The 22,384-nt window shown below is 41.1% G+C and overlaps 1 protein-coding gene across 1 annotated transcript; it reads left to right on the top strand.

Annotated features, from left to right (window-relative positions):
• Nucleotides 1-6,418: 6,418 nt before the first annotated feature.
• Nucleotides 6,419-12,640, top strand: KCTD12 (potassium channel tetramerization domain containing 12). Its single transcript, XM_050766468.1, has one exon. It carries the CDS (start codon nt 6,657-6,659, stop codon nt 7,632-7,634), a length of 978 nt encoding a protein of 325 aa, XP_050622425.1. The 5' UTR covers nt 6,419-6,656; the 3' UTR covers nt 7,635-12,640.
• The last annotated feature ends 9,744 nt before the right edge of the window (nt 12,641-22,384 follow it).

Raw genomic sequence — 22,384 nt, 5'->3', positions numbered from 1 at the left:
GACTTTCAAATTCTTATGAAACAGCAGTGATGTTAATAATTAGTCTTAGTCAGAAATTCCAGAATCACTCAAGTGATGAGGGCCAGCTATATTTGTGTTCAGTTTGATATGCAAAGCTACAAGTAGAATGCACTTGTTCAATTTTATGAAGCCCCAGAAGACCAGTGGATACTGCTTGCTTTGGGAAACTGGAACCTAGATCTCAGCAGTTTCCATGGATTCACTTTATCCTTGTCAAGAGTTAATGAGATCAGAATAAAACCAAATGAACATGGTAGGAACTTGGTGCTTTGCAAACCATAATGATATTTGAGAGAGCCAGAAATAAAATCTTGTTTATTTTGTGTACAGGACTGAATTAGGGAAAGATTAGGACAATAGTGTGTCAGTTCTATCCAGGGGCTCAAATAGAGATTCTAATTTGGGTAGGAGTACACATGGATATAAGGAAGGGTACAATAGACCTGGGAGCCTACTTGAGGGTGGAGGTTGGGAGGAAGGTGAGGATCCAAAAACTACCTATCAGGTACTATGCGTATTACCTGGGTGATGAAATAATTTGTACACTAAATCCTGCGACATGCAATTTACCTGTGTAACAAACCTGCACATATACCCATAGACCTAAAATAGGTTGGAAAGAAAAAAGAAGGCAGAAAGAAGAAATAAGGGCCAAGGAATTGACTCTTTCTTAACCCTAGTTCTTTCAAAGTGGCTACTTTGAGTTTCTGGTTACCAGTGCTGCAGAACATAAGCACGTAGACTTTAGAGTAGCATTTCTGCCCCCAGCAGAGATAGAGAGCTGTGCTATCTTGGTCAAGTTACTTTACTTCTCTTTGCCTTGGGTTTCTCGTCTGTAAAGGGGGAAAATAATATAACTTACTTCTTAATACATGTAAAGCACTCCTAGAGGAAAGGGGATTTAAAATGCAATGTTTAAAAGCACAGATTCTAAGGCTACACTGCCTGGATTCAAATCCCAGCTCCAGCACCTATTTACTGTATGATCTTGGGAAAATTAGTTCACTGTGCCTCAGTTTCTCATCTAAAACTTGGGTCTATTACCCAACCTCATAAAGTTATTGTTAGGATTAAATGAGTTCATACATGTATAGTTCTATAAATACGGCTGGTTCATAGTAAGTACTCTATACATGCTTGTTATATTATTGTTATTTGTTTCCTGGATAAGCTCCGAACACCATTTTAAAGGTATAGAAATGAAAATTTCAACATTGTTAACTTTTGTTTCTTTGTTTGGCTCTATAAATCATAAAAATCATACTCTAGAGATAATCATACAATGTTGGGATATTCTTTACCATCTAGACCTGGTTTTTTTTTTGTTGTTGTTTGTTTGTTTTTTTGAGATGGAGTCTTGTTCTGTTGCCTAGGCTGGCGTGCAGTGGTGTGACCGTGGCTCACTGCAACCTCTGCTTCTCAGGTTCAAGCGATTCTCCTGCCTCAGCTTCCTGAGTAACTGGAATTTAGACCTAGTATTTTGGCAGTGTCCCTTATATAACATTGTGTTCTTTTTTCTTCAGGTTAAATATTGTCACATCTTTTACCAAATCTTTATTAAGATCATTTTGCCTCCTGATTTACTTAATGTTACTCAATTAATCTCTGTATTCAATTATTTTTTCCTTCTGAATGCAAAAAGTCAATGACTTTTAAAGCCTGCATAGAGAAAAGATTCACACATATTAGGAGGGTGACAAATGGAATAAACATTTATTCGGGTCAATTTCTGATTCTGCTTCTCTTCCCCTTTCCCCTATAGTGTTCATTTTAATGTTTCTGCCATTCATTTGTTCATTCAGTATTTATTGGGAAGACTTGTCAAGCACCATGGTAAGTGGTGGAAAATAATGATTCTGACACTTGAATGGTGTTTTACAATGTACAGATCATTTTCACATATATTAAATTCATTCAATTCTCAAAGGCACTCACTTCATTTTGCCACAGTTCTTCCTCCCCTTTAACTTTATATTTCTCTTCATGTTCCTCATTTCTTTCCTTAAATCTTTGGTATGCAGAATACAGTAGTCTCCTTTTATACAAAGGGTATACATTCCAAGACCCCCAGTGGGTGACTGAAACCGCAGGTAGTACTGAACCTGATTGCTGTCCATTGGAACGTGTTTCTCTTCATGTCTTCAATCCACAAGTTTAATGCCTTTTCCATTTTAACTACACACTTATGCACTCTGGGCCATACGTTTTGTGTTTTGAGTGTGACAGCAAAACTAGCACAAATTTTTCCTTCATAATTTCACAGAAAACTTCACAATGTCTACATTCTTATCATATATCTTAGCAACCTTGGGATATGATTTCTTTCTTATGAAGTCGAGAACTTTCACCTTTTCACTTAAAGGAAGCACTTTATGGCTTCTCTTTGGCATATCTGAATTACCAGCATCACTACTCTTGTACTTTTTATTTTGTACTATTTATCTTGTACCATTTATTAAGTAAACTGAGTGTTACCTGAACACAAGAACTGTGATAGGGTGATATTAAGACAGCTGATCTGATAGCTGAGATGGCTACTAAGTGACTCATGGGTTGGGAGTGTAGAAGTGTGGATATTCATGTCCAGGCCAAGACGAAACAGGACAGTGGGAGATTTCATCACACTACTCTGAATGGTATACAATTTTGAATTTATGAATTAATTATTTCTGGAATTTCCATGTAATATTTTCAAACCACAGCTGACCATAGGTAACTGAAACCATGGTAATGGAAACTTTGGATAAGAAGGATTACTGTGGGGAGTGGGAGGGGAAGCTGGTTCGAAGAGAAGGCAGTAGGTGGGGGAGAAGATGCAAATGAGATGAGAATGTAGGTCCAGAGATGTTTCCAGTATCCTCTACTTTAGGATCAAAGGACAGGTTACTTGCAGGCACACTGTATCTTATTCAGGCAAATACAAAGAGTTACTTGAAAAGGAGCAGTGACCATCAATGAGCAATGACTATCGTTAGAAACTGGGTTGAGACTAAACACAGGACTAGTGGGTTTCCAAATCCTCCCCAACCCCTTGCAATTAAGCATATTTAACATACTGGAGATGCTAAAAAGTCATGACTCCCTTCTCATAAACACCCAGGCCCTCAAGTCCCAGCATCAGAGTTCCCCAGTGGTATTTCCTTTTGAATGACCAACCAATTACAGGCAAGAAACAGAACACACAAAATTAACTAGAAAAACATTCCTTGTGTTTCAAATCTCCTGTTTCATTCATTATTATATCTCTCATGCTGGCTTCTATAAGGAAATACCAATGGCTTTTCTGCAGTAGACTAGCTGGTGGTGGATGAGTACCTTATGTCAAGATGTAGAGAATGATGATAGTAGGCTGCAGGTAGTGCATAAGCACACAGTCTCACTCACATTTGAGTCTGTACTGATCACCTCAAGGGTACTTTGGAGATTCACAGGATACAAGTAGATGACACAATACATAAACTTTTAATGTGAGCTCACTCATAACCCAGGTCCCTTTAACTTGTTTGACCCTGTGCCTGGAATGCTCTTCCTCCAAAACTTCCCATGGCTGTCTCTTTCTTATTATTCAGTGCAAATGCCACTTTCACAGAGATGCCTTCCCCAGGCACTCTATATAACGTAGTATTCCACACTCAGTCCCTCTATAACATCTTATAATTTTATTTTCTTTGTGGCATTCATCACCACCTGAAATAGGTTTACTTATCTTTATACTGTATTTATTTGTCTCCTTCTCAAGACTATAAGCTCGTAGAGGGCAGTGATTATTTTGTAACATGCAGCCTGGAATATAGTAGTAGGCCCCGAATAAATAGGGGTTGAATGCTTGGGTGAGCAACAGATATTTATCAAATGCCTGTAATATGCCAGCTCTGTTCTAGGCAGTGGGGGTGTAGCAATGAGCCAAAAAGACAAAAACTGCTGAATTCTTGGAGTTTATATTCTAATGTAGGAAAACAGTCAACAAATAAGGCAGGGAAGGGTAAGCTGCAGTGAGGCTGTGCAGCATTAAGAAGTGGAATCAAGGAAAGGTCTTGCTGGGCAGACCTGAAGGAGATGAGAAGGGAGGGACCCCAACAAGGTGAGGAAGAAAAGACGGGAGGGAAGAGAAATGAGACTTTTGCAAGGATGTGCAAAGGCCCTAAGAAAACAAGAAAGGGGCTATGTGGCTAAAGCCAGCCGGCTCCTGGGGGCAGGGCAGGAGATGGGTCAGAGAGGGGCTAGTGGGACAACTCCAAACATGTAGAGTCTTGTAAGCCACTGAGAGGACTTTGGATTTTGCTCTCTCTGAGACAGGAAGCCACTGGCGAGCTCTGAGTAGAGGACATACCTGCCTTGGATTATAAGCAGGGTCCCTGTTTTTGTTCTGGTGATAAAAAGACTGTAGGAGCAGAAGTAGAAGCAGTTAGGAGACCAGTGCAATAATCCAGGCAAGAGATGATGGTGACTTGCTCCAGGGTGATGATAGGGAGATGGTGAAATACGTTAATAGTCTAGGAAGAATTTTAACACAGAGCTGGCAGGATTTGCTGATGCAACGAGCAATGGTAATTGTATAAAAATATGTACAGAATTGATACAAAGAAGGCTTTTCTTGGATTTGTAGAAAAGAGACTGGTTTTGTCAGTTCTGTGACACTAATATAACACCTAGTAGCACAACCACCTAGAAATCCTGCACTGGGACTTGGAAGTTTTGTATCATCTATTATTTATCCCAAAGAACAGAAAAAAAAAAAAAAGTGGTGAAATACATTCAGTATCAAAATCTGTACTTGCAATTAAGAGAACTGGTTTGGGGGTTGATCTCATTTCAGCACACTGACATGAGCGCGGTAATTGTTCAGCAGACATAAACATTTCAAAATGAAAATGACATCTGTGAGGAGACTGAAGCTCATTGGGTAGTTACATAGACGGATACACATTATGAAGAACAAAGATCTTGCCTGATTTATCGTGATGTGCGGTCTATACTTCAAACTGATGTGATAACTGCGCAGACCCCTGACCCTTTGCTTATTGGACTACACTGAAAGCGCTTTGGAGATTATTCGCCTTTGCATTCCTCACTCCCTGGTGCCCTGCAAATAATAGCAGGTACACAAGAAACATTCACTGGCCTAATCATTTCTTGACATCCTCCTCTGCACTCGTCTCTTTTTGCAGCATTCAGGAACTCTTGTTTTTATACTCAAATCAGTGATCAGATAATCACTCATAAATATGACATTTCAGAACGTGCTGGAAGCAGTGCAGACCGTGTGTAGGGAGCCATCCAGAGGCCCCACCCACCTGGGAAACCAGGGAAAGCTTCCAGAGCCAGGAGGCAGTTCTGTGGGCTGCAGTCCGAGGGGATAAATGCAAACGTGCAGGCAGCAGGAGTTGAGAGATGGGATCCAGACAAGGGCCTTCAGATATGTAAATATCCCTCTCTGAGACTGACGGAAACTTGGAGAGGGCCGAAGAGTGACCAAAGCATGCGGGAGAGAGGGGGCGCCTGTACTTTTGGGAGGATAAACACGCAGGGGCCAAAAGTGGCTTTAAAAATTACGTTAGATCTGCAACTGTCATGAGTTTAAGGGCGCGATTTAACGAAGGCTGAATGGGACCCGGAGACCGAACGTTCCGGAGTCTTACCCCTTCACTTCAGTCTGGCCTCGAAGGCCCTGCGGGAAAAGGGCATTGCAGTTAAGAGCAGAGTTGGAGCTTGACCTCATTTTGTCTCTGCAGCCAGAAAATAAACTATCGTAAAGCATCCTACTGCGGGACACTGAGGTTTGCTTTTGTTTCTAGGTGTTTTTTTTTTTTCCTTCTTCCAGGCTGGCTGCAAGGCAACTGGAACAAAATCTGGCTGCGCTCGGACTGGGGCGGCCCTTTCGTCTCTCCAGGTTTTTCGCGTCTCTCTACTTTCAGTGACACGACAACCGACGATGGCAGGCTGCAGCTGCACTGCTGGAAGCGGCCAGTTCCGCAAGCGGGAGGGCCGGAGGCTGCCCCGCATTTCCACTCCCGGGGCGGGAGGCTCCAGAAAGTTCACGTCCTTCTTCCAGAGTCCCTGGGTGCGGGCTGGGGCGAGAGGGGAGGGGGCGCAGTGATTGTCCCTCCAAGGAGCTGTCTTCCGAAGCCGCCAAGTCTCAGGCGGGTCCTCTTTGGAAGAGGGAGAAAGTTGGGCGGGACCACAGGGCGGGGCTGGTGGATGGGGGACGGGTGGCAGTCCGGGCGCCCCCAGCGATCGCGAGCCGGGGTGGAGCCAGCAGCCCCGCGTGGCGTCCGCGTTTAAGATGCAAATCGAGTCCCCGCTCCCCCCTCCACCCGCCGGGTAAGCTAGGCTCCGCCGCCGCCCACGCCTCCTGCGCGCCCCGGCACCAGAGCCGGCGGCTCTACTTAAGCAGCGCGCGGGCCGCGACCCAGCACTCGCCTGGAGCGCGCGGGCAAGGCGGGCGGAGCGCACTGGAGCTCACGGGGGCGCACAGCGGCGCGCTCGCACTGCTCGGCTCAGCGCGGCTTTCGGAGGTGGCGGCGGGGCGCAGGGCTGAGCGAGCGTCCGGGCTTTGGGGCTCCGGGGAAGGCGGCTGCAGTTCTTGAGTGCAGCGCGGCTCCCCGCCACTGTCCCGGCCCAGCCACCTCTCTGTCATGGCTCTGGCGGACAGCACACGTGGATTACCCAACGGGGGCGGCGGCGGCGGCGGCAGCGGCTCCTCGTCGTCCTCCGCGGAGCCGCCGCTCTTTCCCGACATCGTGGAGCTGAACGTGGGGGGCCAGGTGTACGTGACCCGGCGCTGCACGGTGGTGTCGGTGCCCGACTCGCTGCTCTGGCGCATGTTCACGCAGCAGCAGCCGCAGGAGCTGGCCCGGGACAGCAAAGGCCGCTTCTTTCTGGACCGGGACGGCTTCCTCTTCCGCTACATCCTGGATTACCTGCGGGACTTGCAGCTTGTGCTTCCCGACTACTTCCCCGAGCGCAGCCGGCTGCAGCGCGAGGCCGAGTACTTCGAGCTGCCAGAGCTCGTGCGCCGCCTCGGGGCGCCCCAGCAGCCCGGCCCGGGGCCGCCGCCCTCGCGGCGCGGGGTGCACAAGGAGGGCTCGCTGGGAGACGAGCTGCTGCCGCTGGGCTACGCGGAGCCTGAACAGCAGGAGGGCGCCTCTGCCGGGGCGCCCTCGCCCACGCTAGAGCTTGCTAGCCGCAGTCCATCTGGGGGCGCGGCGGGCCCGCTGCTCACGCCGTCCCAGTCGCTGGACGGCAGCCGGCGCTCGGGCTACATCACCATCGGCTACCGCGGCTCCTACACCATCGGGCGGGACGCGCAGGCGGACGCCAAGTTCCGGCGAGTGGCGCGCATCACCGTGTGCGGCAAGACGTCGCTGGCCAAGGAGGTTTTTGGGGACACCCTGAACGAAAGCCGGGACCCGGACCGTCCACCGGAGCGCTACACCTCGCGCTATTACCTCAAGTTCAACTTCCTGGAGCAGGCCTTCGACAAGCTGTCCGAGTCGGGCTTCCACATGGTGGCGTGCAGCTCCACGGGCACCTGCGCCTTTGCCAGCAGCACCGACCAGAGCGAGGACAAGATCTGGACCAGCTACACCGAGTACGTCTTCTGCAGGGAGTGAGCTTCCCAGACCCCGTCGCCACTCCAGCGCCCACTCCTTTTCCTGCCCGAGAGATGATTACAGAGCCTCTTGTCCTCGCTCTGTCCCCCAGCTGCCCCTCTCCCAATCTCCCCCTCCAGTATTAGCTGGCTGAGACCTTCCCTCCGCCCACCTTCCCTCCACTTCAGAACCTGCAGCCGCAGATCCTCTCGGCTGCTTCATCTTCTTTGGACCTCCTGAACCTAGAGAACCCAGAGGAACCCCCACCCCACCCCCACCTACCACTCCATGCTTCCTCTACTCCCTGCCTCAAACCACCCCTCCCCCAGATGGTACTTCAATCTGGATCTATTGGGGCAGTGTGGCCACAGAGTCACCAAGTACCTGGGAATGATTGAATTGTTCAGAACCTGATTGGAGCATGTCCAATGTGCGGAAGATTTCCTTGAAATCTTCTCAAGCTCTTAAGACTCACTGGGGGTTGAAGAGATCAGGATTGTTTCCACTGTCTGGGGTTAGCGTTTTACAAGGTCATTACACAGTCTTTTTGACCTCTTTTGAAGGTAGAATTTTAGAAGGCTGGATGGAAGATTCTGAGCCTGGAATTAGGACCCCATGGAGGCAGTCCAGTAACTAAACGAATAAAGTTTTGAAAAGTTACACGTGAAGTAGAAGAATCTAGTGCTGGGACAGTAAAGGATCTTTTCTCGTACAGAATGAAAAGGTCTCAGCCTGTGGCTTAAACTTATAGAAAGTGATCCTCCTGCCTGCAGAGGCACCCTTTTCAGCTGTTGCTCGCCAGAAGCCCTTGATGCCAGTGGTTGACATGGCAGCAGTTACTGGCAAGAGGGAGAAGGGACACTGCCGCCTAAGACTGCAAGGCTGCTCAGGTCTCCAAGCGCCGTAGGGAGGTCACCTGGCAGTGACTGTAGGGAGCTGGGTCATAGTGCACGTCGTGGGTATTAGGAAACGCCTGTATTCTTGCAATGAATGGCAGTAGGACCTTCCTTTAGCTGTAAGACTTGGTGGGCGGGGTGGGGTGGGGAGGGAGGAAAGGGTAGGAAGGGTGGGAAGGGAGAAGCCGACATACTCGTTTATGATTTGAAAGTTGGAAATTTGTACCATCTGTTTTGAGTACATGCACATTTTAAAAATATCATATAGCAAATGCAAACATGCCAAGCATTTTATAAAGATTAATAACAGACCTACTCTTAACTGGCAGTTTGTTGAACTTACTGTTTTGAGTTCTAAACTTAGAGTTATTAATGCTTATATATAATCTAACCAAAGAGTTACCCAGTAGGGTTTTAGTTTTTGAACTTTTATTTTCTTGTTGATTATAAATCCTGATTTTAAAATCTGTTGAGCAAAAGAAGTTTCATTTTGGTTACTTAGACCTAAGATCACTTATTAAAAATCCTTATTTTCTCCAAGCCCAGCAAATGTTGACTTCTGGGCAAACCTGAAAACCTGAAAATACACTTTCATGCAGTTTGTTTGAAGTTAAGCGAAATCTTTTCAAATGACAGAGCTGCAGAGAACTCAGCACCAAGGGCTGCCTATCTGTAGATAGCTGTAAAATGGAATATTTTTAAATGAAGGCAAGTAAGTACTTAAAAGTGAGCTGAGCAATAAAATGGTCTAATAATAGGTAAATGCAACAGAAACAGAAGGAGACCTGGTTGCCTTATGCCTTTACTCTTACATGGAATAAATTCCCAATGCATATCCTATGTACACCATAAGTGAAGGGAAATAAACCTCGTCATGCTCCATGCTGTGAGGTGTCCTTTGAATATTCTGTGATGATGGAGAAGCCTATTTTGTTTTGTTTTCAGCATCTTTCTCTGATGTACGTTTTTAAGGATTTTGTAAGAGCTGTTTTCAGTGTTTAAATTAGTGCTATTTTTCCTTGTTTTTAAAAATCAATCTCGTACTGTATCTTACTATGTCCATACAGATGTTACAAATTGGAACAGTTTTATTCTTAGACTCATGTGATCCAAGCTGTATATACCATATATAAACATTTTACATGAATCATTTAGTTTTTTAATTCATTTACTAATGCTATAAAATTTCCTATATTACCCCAGTAATTTGCATCAGCTGGTGTATATATAAAGCAACATGTTTTGATGAGTTTCTTACATCCTTATCTATGGGGAAATTGGGTTAGGAAAAAATACATAATTGTAAAACTGAGTTTGCTCTATACTTTTTTTCTTGAGTATTAGTTGTATTTACTAATCATATGTTGATTAACTGTCTACTTAAAATCAAGGTACCTGTATTTTTAATCCACTAATTTTTTTTTTCAGTTGGGAAATAAGAGTTGAAGTATTTTATTAGACTAACATTTTTTGAAAAGTAAAATTGACTTTATATACAAAGCCTGTAATTTTGGGCAAAATGGAAACGCTTCTAGGAAGTTGTGCTTGCTTGTGTGTTGAGTTTGGTCTCAGACTAAATAATGCATCAGAATTTATCTGTTTGAAGCCTGAAATAATTTGGGACTCTTATTCACTGACCAAAATTCAGTGTTACAGAGATTTCTCTACCCTGCATGGTATTTTGTTAGATTGTTCAACAGGAAACACATGATTGAGAACATCTTGGGACAGATCAAAACCACTGACAGATGGCAAGACTCGGCGATTCTGATTTCCCTTCTCAAATCTGCTCAACTCCAAGAGTCTTGAGAAACTGCTAAAATTTTGCCTCTGTCACTCAAGTCTTACAAATGTTATCTTGTAAACCTCTGAGTTGAACTATTCCACTGTCTTGTACATAGGCATCTTATTCACTCCACCCTGTCACACCCAGCACCCCCTACATTATTTGAAAGACTGGGAATTTAATGGTTAGGGACAGTAAATCTACTTCTTTTTCCAGGGACCACTGTCCCCTCTAAAGTTAAAGTCAATAAAAGAAAACTGTCTATTTTTAGCCTAAAGTAAGGGCTGTGAAGAAAATTCATTTTACATTGGGTGGATAGTATAATACAAGTAAAATAACTTGACATGAACACTTTTAGATCGCTTCCCCTCCATGGGCTTTGGGCCACAGAATGAACCTTTGAGGCCTGTCAAGTGGATTGTAATCACCTGTAAGCTGTAATGGTGGAGGTATTGTGGGTTCATTTGAGTTAGCCTTCCAAAGATACCATTCAAATAACCTGGGAGAATGTCATAAATTATTGAGATAATTATCACTGCATGAATCTGATTCAGAAGCATGCATTTACATATGTTGCCCTAATTACCATTTGATGACCATAAATACAAGTGAATGACATTAGACTTTTAGTAGCAAACTTAATTTTTAAAAAGGAGTAGACAATAGTGGTTAAAAAAAAAAAAGGTACCAGGTTCTGTGTGTTTGCACCAAGTAATTGAAATATTTTTTGTTTAAATGTGGACCATGAACAGTATTCATTCTAGTTTTTCAAATGATATACTGTAGAAAATATTCCTTGAAGATGTGAGATTTAAAATTTTTTCCCTTTCAATGTTGTTTGTATTGTATTTCTTATTTGGATTTTTTGATTGATAGCACAGTGATAAGTTATAATACTAGACAAAATTGTCTTCTCTTTCAAACCAGAGCCATATATATGTCTGTATATATGGGACCTGCTGCTTCTCTGAGGAAATGCATAATCTGTTAATACTCAGACAAAATGAGCAATTGGCAGTGCTCATAATATATTCCAGTTTTTATTGGAATTTTCGATGGAATGTTATTTCAATAAAGCCATGTAAGGTGAAACTTTGATAACTTCTTACTCTTCAAGTTAGGGTAAATTCTGATCCAATATTCAAATCATTTGTGTACTCCCACATGCAAAATGCTAAATTACGATGCAGACATTAAGAAAAGTATTGACTGGAGGGGTTGAATTCATTGAGAGTTTATTTTATAGTCTAAATCACAAATACTTTACTCAATTTAGTTTTTAAAATAGTAAACTGAATATTTTTGTTGTAAGCCTATCAGAATCAATCCTTTGTTTGGAATTTTTTTCCTGTTTTTCCTTACTATAAATCATTTAAAAACTGATTTAATTTTCTTAGATGGCCTGAGTCCGTCTCTTGAGAAATAAGTAAAATACTCTTCTTTTCAGTATCTGTAGCACCTGAAATAGGTCTTTGTATAGCCAGAAACAAGTTATGTTGAAGTTAGCTTTTCTTTGTCACAGTTTTGGACAATAAAAATCTAAAAGTATTAACACTTGATTTTCTACTGGGGCCCTTGAAACTTGTATGGAAGAAATTCAACCAGAATATCTACATTATAGTATAATCATGTATGGTAGGAAGATGGACTAGTTAATCAAGATTTGTTGTCACTTACATTTTTAGTGATTTTTTTCCAAACCAATTTTTTTAAAATTCTAAATGTGTTTTGAGGTATGTGTACATTAATTGTAATGTAAACTATTATACAACTGTTTTTGTGACTTTATAGGCAGGTAAATTTTGCTATTACTATTGAATACAAATGACAATTCATTTATGACCACTCAAACAGCGTTAGGAACCATTTAGTGACAAAGGATTAAACCATCATCGTGGATGTTAATTTTGAAGATGTAAATTATATGTTGTTTAAATTTTTCCAGGCATCTGAAAACCTTATCTGCTAGACAATGTAAGATTCACACAGAGTTATCTGGGATTCTGAAATTTTAAGTAGTACATATCATTAAACCATTTTCTCTAAATGTAAGAAGAGGAGAAAAAATTGTTATCAGATTTTTCTAATGACACAGAAATGTAAGAAAAAATCCCTTTATATTGAAAAAAGATGCAGTTGAAGTCTTTTCAGACGTGCCCAAACTTTGAGAATTTCTTCAACCATCTAATGCTGTGAAGGTTTTTGTTCTCCCTGTTCACAACCAGTTGTATAACAGAAATACTAGCTACCGTTTTCCTTCCTGTGTGTGAAATAATGAATCATTGATTATGTGACTTGTTATGTATTCAATTAAACACTAAAGAATAAAACATTCACTCCTTTAATTATTCCTCTTGGCTCCTTGGCATGGAATGGCTTGAACACTGGTCTAATTTCATTTATGGGGTTCTCTAAATACTGGCAACACTTCCCAAATTGTTGTGCGACTACTGGTGAGCATTATGCCATCAGAACTCTTCACCAAAGAACCGACCAGCAGGAACAAGCACAAACAGCTTCTTTCCCCAGAGTTTATTGTCAAGAATGCCCAGGCGGTCCGGTACTTAATGTGGAAGAAATGTTTTTCGCAAACACTTTCTTTGACTTCTTTGCAGCATATGCCAATTGCTGTGTATAGGAACAAGGAAATAGAAGCTTTGAGATGTGCTTTAATTAAAAGTACAGTTCATGAGAAGGTTCTAAAAAATCTTGGGAAAGAGAAGCTGCATTTTTGACGTGGGGACACTTTACTGCATAATCTCTAGTGGTTGATGTTCCTCCTCTCTAAAGAAGGCACAGTGCTGCTAAGATTGAGAAATCACAGAAACTCAAGTTATCTGGGTTATGGCACCGGAAGCCATGAGTCGGGCGGGTAGAGTGAGCCAGGCTTCACCCTTCCTCTTTCCTTTTGCCTGTACTTCCTCTGGATAGCTTTTGTTTTAAAAGTGTTTGTGTGTGCATAGACACATTATTTTTTGAAAATTCAGTACAGATTAACCCTCCTCCAGTAACCCATAGTTTTTCCTAGAGGCCAACTTTTTTCTTTTCCATAGAAATCACACCCGTTCTGTGTCTTGCTTTCTGTTAACCACATATCCTGGAGCTATTGCAATGCATGAACATGTAGCCGTGATCTACCTCATTTTGTCTGATAGCTACTCGATATTCTGCATGATACGCCATTGTCTAGATGTGCTGTCATTTATTTTGCCCGTCCTTTATTGATAGGCATTTAAATTGCCAGGTATTTTTTCCTACTCCAAAGAGTGCTATACTGAATGCCTTTTTACATATATGCAAATATATTTGAGTCCAGCTTTTTTTGTATGAAGTGATGCCAAGAGAGAAATGACCAGGAGGCACTTTTTCCTTCTTGAGGAACTATGGAAACAGTGGGATTCACTGGAAGCTCTTTAGGAATCAGTGGGGGTGGTATGAAATCACTCTAGAGTCATTAGGTATGTAAGTGTGAAGTTTTATGGAGCTTTTATATTGGAAACAAGGCCCCTTCCCTTTGTTTTGTACTTCCTTTCAAATTTTATTTTATATTTTTTAAATGAATTATGACCAATACTTTGGTTTTTGGTATACAGTGTATCTAGAGAAGCCATATTATATCCCATACTTCTTAAGGAGGCACCTCGGCCGGGCGCGGTGGCTCAAGCCTGTAATCCCAGCACTTTGGGAGGCCGAGACGGGCGGATCACGAGGTCAGGAGATCGACACCATCCTGGCTAACACGGTGAAACCCCGTCTCTACTAAAAAAATACAAAAAAAAAAACTAGCCGGGCGAGGTGGCGGGCGCCTGTAGTCCCAGCTACTCGGGAGGCTGAGGCAGGAGAATGGCGTGAACCCGGGAGGCGGAGCTTGCAGTGAGCCGAGATCCGGCCACTGCACTCCAGCCTGGGTGACAGAGCGAGACTCTGTCTCAAAAAAAAAAAAAAAAAAAAGGAGGCACCTCAGGGGGATTTGGAAAAGGATGGGAAGTTATAGAAGAAATATGGGGTGCCTTCTGGAATCTCAGTTTTACTAATTAAGATATGTACCTATGGGTAGGGGAATTAGGTCCTTCCACTGGTAAGTGATTTATACAAATCTGTTTCATTTTATGGAAAGATTGAGAAATTTTCATGAATTTAAGAGAGAAAACCCTACATGTTAAACACACTCTGAACTTGTAAAATCCTAGGAATGAGTTCACCTTCTTCTGCCATTAGGAACTTGGTGATGGTGGTAGTGGTAGAGTTGAGAACTTCTGTTGGCATACACTGGGCTTGATTTTTGAGGGATAGTTTAGGGAAAATGTCAGCCTCCTAAGTTCTCTGCTTTACTATGCTCAGGTAAGAAGTTTCAATGTCCCTTTGGGACCCAAAGGCACCTTCTTTACACTCACAGATCTCCTAAGAGTAGCAGATGGGGCGAAGTAGAAAAGAGGTCATCAAGGCTGTTTTAGGCCATTAACTCTTAACTTGTCTGCTGCAACTTTCCCCCTTGTATAGCAGCCATTGAGGATTCATTTCATTCATTCAAAATCTCTTAGTACTTACTGCGTGCCACACTGTGCCAATCTGTTAGGGAAACAGGGATGACTAAGACACAGAAGTGCTGAGGATTAGTAAGAGAGCCAAATAAAGATAGAATAACTTGGTATTCAGAGCTAAGATAGTCTGAGCAACTGAGGGAGTCAGAAAGGGGGATACCTAAGTCATATCTTAGGCTTTCTAGAGGAGGAGAAACCAGAGCAAAGGCTTAAAAGTGAAGAAGCGAGAGAGGAGAGGCCTACTAAGCCCAGGTCAGCTTAGTGAGGAATGATCAGGAGACAGCAAGAACTAGAAGCAGCTCAGTGTTGCTGAAACCTCATGGCAAAAACAAAAAGCCCTCTATGCCCACCAAAACAACAACAACAACAACAACAACAACCACCAAACCAAACCAAAACCAACCAGCCAAAAAAAGCATGGTCAGAGAAGCAGTAAGAGCCAGATCAGGGTGAGCCTCACATAACTCATTATAAGATTTAAACTTTGGTTCTCAAGATTTGCTGAAGAATTTTAAGCAAGGTTTAAGGTAGTCAGAGAATTCAATTCTGCAGAGACGGTTTGGGGGCTCTGCGAGGGATGGGTTTGATAGGCATGGCCAGGAGTCAGAAACCAGGAAGGAGGCTGTTTATGGGAGTCCAGATGAGAGGACCACATGAAGCCATGTGCAGATCTCCTGGCTGCAATGGGGGTGGTGGGGAATGGGTCAGGTTTTGTTCATCTTTCTTCTCCCTTCAAACCTGTCAGGTTATGCATGAGTGAGATTTGCAGTAATATTGGACACACCATGTTTGAATGAGAAACTCTGTTGCTTTGTTAATCCCTAGGTCTCATCATCAAGAGACGTAGAGTCTTTAGAGAGACCCCATCAATTATTTAGTAGGCACTGTGTTGAGCACCTATTATTATGCATACAAAGTCCCCAAATGCAAAGTCATCCTTTCAGCTTCAACAACCATTAATTGAGCCTCTAATATATTTGGGACACAGCCTTCCCCTTTACCATCACCAACAGAGAGCAAAATGGTCAACTGGCCAAGTACTTAGAGAAGTTAAAGTATTTCTATAACTACCAGACACGACAGAAAACTTAGCATCCTTGGGCTTTACACACATTTCATGGTTGGAATTTTATGAACACTGTCTTTCCCTCACAATTCTGTTAAATACACTTAACAACTACTAAGAATGATCTCCGCTTCACCCTCCCTCCTTTTTTTCAGAGTGAAAAAGATGAAGCATAGGAATGATAGATTCTAAAATTAATTATTTCGAATTGTCTTTTGTTAGAGTAACTGACAACATTTCCCCACTTATTTATCATTTCTTTTTTAATTATACTTTATGTTCTTAATAATTCATTATCCTTCTCCATTCTGCTTTCTAGGTGGATGAGGGAAGAGTTGAATCCAAAGTTAGAGCAAGCTCTCACTTCTGTATGTAGAAAGAAAAGGGCGGTGGAAATATCTTCTTGCTCTGTCTTTTCTTTTTGAAAAGCATTGAATAAAAAATCACGGTTTTGAAGCAAAAGGAATGCAAGAGAAATGAAGAGTTTAGGCTCATTGATGACTTGGGTTGCTTGCTTCTATTATACAGAGCAGCCCTAATTCTGTTATATAGTGAGCTCACCCTTGACATCTATTTGCCCATTTATAGAACAGAAAAAACATTTATTTTTCTATTTTGCCCCAAGGCTCAACATAGTACATAATATGTAATAGAGCATCAATAAAGGTTTGTTGAATAAATTAATGAATGCTTATGTTAGTTCATTTTGTTTTCACATACAGGGAGAAAAAGAACTAACTTGAAATTTGCCAGTCTTTGCTTTTTTTTTTTTTTTTTTTTTTTTTTTGAGACAGAGTTTTGCTCTTATTGCCCAGGGGTGTGGAGTGCAGTGGGGCAATCTTGGCTCATCGCAACCTCTGCCTCCCGGGTTCAAGCGGTTCTCTTGCCTCAGTCTCCCGACTAGCTGGGATTACAGGCATGCGCCACCATGCCTGGCTAATTTTGTATTTTTAGTAGAGATAGCGTTTTTCCATGTTAGTCAGGCTGGTCTCAAACTCCTGACCTCAGGTGATCTGCTCACCTCAGCCTCCCAAAGTGCTGGGATTACAGGCGTGAGCCACCACACCCGGCCTCAATCTTTGCTGGTTTTTTTTTTTTTTTTTTTTTGAGACGGAGTCTCGCTCTGTAGCCCAGGCTGGAGTGTAGTGGCCGGATCTCAGCTCATTGCAAGCTCCGCCTCCCGGGTTTACGCCATTCTCCTGCCTCAGCCTCCTGAGTAGCTGGGACTACAGGCGCCCGCCACCTCGCCCACTGAGTTTTTTGTATTTTTTAGTAGAGATGGGGTTTCACCGGGTTAACCAGGATGGTCTCGATCTCCTGACCTCGTGATCCGCCCATCTCAGCCTCCCAAAGTGCTGGAATTACAGGCTTGAGCCACCACGCCCGGCCAGTCTTTGCTTTTTAAAATAACACTACCAAAGATCAATAATCCTCCTTTATACCTATATATTTGAAAAAATATAACTAGTTTCATAAATATATAAAAATGATTATCCTTTCATCTGACTTGAAAGTCAGAAAGATTAGGATGAGAACTAATTGCTTCAGGTATCTTTTTTCTGAATCGTTATTACAGGGCAGCTGCTCCAAAGCCCCATGTGAATTTCTGGCTAAAGGAGAAAATGCACAACAATGTTTCCATTTTATGATGAAAGTCAAGCTCACTGACAGCCATATTATATACTTTCCTCTGGGGCTATTATTTGGTACAGATTTTTGAAAATCTTAACTGGAAAGTTTCAAAAGGTGCCTCTAAAAGTTGTAGGAAAGAAATTTGACCTCCCTGAAATGCTGGAGTATACTATTTCAAATGTTCTGTTGGTGAGAGTTGTGGGTTTTAAAAATGACAGTTGCAAGTACTTAAAAAAAAATAAATGGTCTGTTCAGGGATGCTCTGACCTTACAATAGTGAATATATTTTTTTCCTGCTCAGAACTCCATGTGTTCAAAGTATAAGTTCTCTTCATGAGCTAATGTCAGAAACGGAGCTGTTAGTTAAAATTTTGCTCACTAGTTTTGGGAATGTTACTTTAAAAACATAAGTACAGCAAAAACCAAAAACCAAGAGTGAAACTTTATTGTCTTGTTGTTGTATTTCTCCTCTGTAACATATACATAGTCTCCTTCCCCCAGTATCTAAGAAGAACTCTGAAAAAAGTTTCATGTTATTATCATTTAGTTTAATTCTAGGTTTGAGTCAATTTGGGGATAAATAGGCAAATAAATATTTTTGTGTTAGCTCTAACAGTTGAAAAGAGGTTTTGGGGTCTTGAATTCTTTGACATTCATCTTTAACTTCATTTTACTTTGTGGATCCAGACACAGTTGGTAAATCTACCAGCAACTTCCCAGTTAAAAGGATGATATTAGTGGCTATGAACTGAATGTGTGTATTCCCTCCAAATTCATATGTTAAAGTCCTAACTCCCAATGTTACTGTATTTGGAGGTAGGTCTTTTATGGAAATAATTGAGGTGAAATGCCATCATAAGGGTGGATTCCTCATCCAATAGAACTAGTATCGTTACAAGAAGAGGAAGAAAAACCAGAGTTCACTCTCTCCTGCTTACAAAAAAAAAAGAGTTCATGCGAGCACAGAGAGCTGGTGGCCACTGACAAGTCAAGAGAAGAGGTCTCAGAATGAAACACACTCTGCCGGCACCTTGATCTTGTCTCCCCAGTTTCCAGAACTGTGAGAAATAAATTTCTGTTGTGTAAGCTACACAGTCTATGGCATTTTGTTATGGCAGCTGGAGCAGACACATGTATTAGCTTTCGTTTAGTTATAGGAAACTAATCAGAAATGGTCTTTAGCCAAGAAAGAGTAGACAGAGGGAGTCACCTTATCTTGAAAAAAGGTTGAAGTTAATTTAAAATTGCCACAGGCTTTGGAGAGAAACTGTGTGGAGCTCACTGCTTTAATTGTGACATGGCATTACCTTACAGGGACATTTTAAAACGAGGGCTCGGAGTTGTATGGGGGTTACTGTTGTTGTATGGGATTCTGTGAAGGAAGTTGATACTGGAGACATTTAGTAGCTGTCATCACCATCCAATTCGGTCCTTGTCTTTCATAAAATAAGAATGTCTGAAGTTCTCGTACAAAAAATGATAGAAAAATGTTTTCCCCAATTCCAAAGTTTGCAGTTTTATGAGAGTTGAACAAAGAGGCTATTGGCTTATTAATTTTGAACTTAAAAGGAATTTTTGGTAGCTTATTACTGAAGATATGTTCCAAAGAAGTTTCTGTAGTCCTTATGGGCTGTGGACAGCTAAAATAGAGTTTATTAATAAGGCTAAGACTATGGGAAGCTAAAATTAACCTTATTAGTACAATTTTATGGAAATTCTGTCTTAGTAGTTAATATTTTGTATCTATTAAACCAAAAAATGGTTTAGTCTAAAAGCTAACAGCTTTAAAAATGATTAGTATGCTTTTGTTTTAATATCATTTAGCCAATTTATATAGTATGTTTTTAAACAAAATGAGATATTTGTTCAAATAAATTTTCCAATTTTGCAGATGCAAAAACATCCCAGTCTAGTCAACAACCTTATATTCTCTCCATGTACTCTTTGAGACAACCAGAAGCCTCTTTGCACAGAAGTTGCTTTGTCTGTTGAAAAAGAAATAGAGGAAGAATGGGGTTACTCAGGCATTGGGTAGGGGGAATGTATGAAGCATAACTATGAAATGACAACATGCTCTTTTTATTTTTTTGTATTTCATTTCATTGTAAATTGGCATATAAAGTTGTATATATTTATCTTCTACGAGATGATATTTTACAATATATATGTTGTAAAATGGCTGAAATGAGCTATTTAACGTGCATTACCTTTTTTATGCTGGGAACACTTAAAATCTACGCTCTTACCATTTTTTTTTAAATTTCTTGTCCACAGCATGAATACTCCCTTAGAGTATTCATGTATTTTAAAGAATACGACACATTATTATTAACTGTAGTCACCATGTCGTACAATAGGTCTCTTGAACTTAACTGAAATTTTGTCTCTTTTGACAAACGTCTCCTCCCCACCAAGCCCTCCCTGTCCCCCACTGCTCCAGGCCCTGGGAACCACCATTCTACTCTCTACTTCTGCTAGTTCAGCCTTTTCAGGTTCCACAAATAAATGACATCATGTGGCATTTGCCTTTCTGTGCCTGGATTATCTTACTAAACATAATGTCCTCCAGATTCATCCATGTTGTTGCAAATAACAGAATTTACTTCTCTTTTATGGCTAAATGGTATTGCATTGTGTATATACACCACATTTTCTTTATCTACTCATCTGTTGATGAACACTTAGGGTAATTCCCAGTCTTGGCTATTGAGAATACAGCTGCAATAAACATGGAGTGCAGATATATCTTTGGGATACTGACTTCATTTCCTGTGGATATATACCCAAGGAGTGAGATTGCTGGGTCATATGGTAGTTCTATTTTTAATTTTCTGAGAAACCTCCATACTGTTTTCCATAATGGTTATACTTGTTTACATTCCCACCAATAGCGTGCAAAGGTTTCCTCTTCCCCACACTTTTGCCAATACTTATCTCTTGTCTTTTTCCTAATAGGCATCCTAATGTGTGAGGTGATATCTCATTGTGGTTTTGATTTGCATTTCCCTAATGATTAGAGATGCTGAGCATGTTCTAATATACCCATTGGCCATTTTTATGTCTTCTTTTGAGAAATGTCTATGTCTATTTTGGTCTTTTACCCATTTAAAAATCAGATTATTTGGTTTCTTGCTATTGTGTTGAGTTCCTTATATATTTTGTGTATTAACCCCTTATCAGATGTGTAGCTTGTGAATATTTTCTTCCACTCTGTAGGTTGTCTCTTCATTCTGGTGGTTGTTTCCTTTACTGTGCAGAAGCTGTTTATTTTGATGTAATTCCATTTGTCTATTTTTGCTCAAGTTTCCTGTGTGTTGAGGTCTTATCCAAAAAATCTTTGTCCATACCCATGACACAAAGTGTTTTCCTTATGCTTCTAGAAGTTTTACAGTTTCAGGTCTTACATTTGTCTTTAATCCATTTTGAGTTGCTTTTTGTATATGATGTGAGATAAGGACCTAATCCCATTTTTCTGCATGTGAGTATCTGGTTTCCCCAACACATTTATTGAAAAGACTATTCTTTTTTCAAAGGTACTTGGTACCTTTGTCAAAAATCAGTTGGCTGTGAATGTGTGGATGTATTTCTGGACTTTCTATTCTATTCTTAATGGTGAGCATTTTTCATATGTTTATTTGCCACCTGTATATCTTCCTTCATAAAATGTCTATTAATACTATTTGTAAATGCCATTCTTCAAAACAATCCTTTTGGGAGACTACATTTATTTCAATAAGAGCTACAGGAAATCAATTTAAAATAATGCTTAGCAGATTATTAGTCAATAGAAGGGAGAGGCCATCTGTTAAAAAATGTTGATGTTGGGGAAGATATAAAAGTTCTGGAGATGCGTGGTGATGATAGTTGCACAACAATATGAATGTACATGATGCTATGAAACTGTACACTTAATACTGGTAGGAATGGCAAATTTTATGGTATGTATATTTTACCACAATAAAAAACAATATGGACTTAATGACGATAGCATGAAAATGTAGAACATTACAAAGAGAATAAAAATTCTTGCGTAAACTTGCCAAAAAAATGTTAACATTGAAATCACCTCCAGATATAATGAGGAACTATGGAAAGTCATTCCTTTAGTCGTGCTATGCCAGTAACATAATGCTCCAACATATTAGCAATTCTTTATTTGGAAAAGTTATGAATCACACAATAAAATCAGTCTACTAACTTTTGGTAACCTTTTAATTTCTGAAAATTTGAGATGATCTGTATCAGTATGTGCTTACATTTGTATCATGTGATTTTCTATTTTTGGTGCTTTGTCCTTCTCCATTAGCTCAAATAATTAAGAGTTGGTGCTCAAATTGAATTGAAATGAATTTCCACCTAATTTGGAATTTCAAAGGGCTTTGCCAGAACATTATAATTCCCATCCCACAAGTCAGAGGAAGAAATGAAAGAATTAACATTTAGAGTCAGGAACCAAGTTTGCATTTCTAATGTTAAGAAAGGGTCTAGTATTAGCCAGGCATGGTGGCTAACAACTGTGATCCCAGCTACTCGGGAGGCTGAGGCATGAAAATCACTTGAACCCATGAGGCAGAGGTTGCAGTGAGCTGAGATCATACCACTGCACTCTAGTGTGGGTGACAGAGTGAGACTCTGTCTCTAAACACTGTCAGTGTTATATAAATTAATTTAATCTTTAGAGGGTTTAAAGCATAAGAACAGTCTTTATGGACTGCAAAGGTATACAATGGAAAAATCACAGTTGCGATTTTAGGAGATTTCAGAATAAATAGATTCCACATGACTTGAAGCTATACATGTGATAAATTCTGCAGAATCCCCCAAGGTTCATCCGCACCAGCCTGCAAGCA

This window comes from Macaca thibetana, chromosome 17 (assembly GCF_024542745.1).
Source record: "Macaca thibetana thibetana isolate TM-01 chromosome 17, ASM2454274v1, whole genome shotgun sequence".
NCBI lineage: Eukaryota > Metazoa > Chordata > Mammalia > Primates > Cercopithecidae > Macaca > Macaca thibetana.
This window is presented reverse-complemented; position numbering and strand designations above follow the sequence as displayed.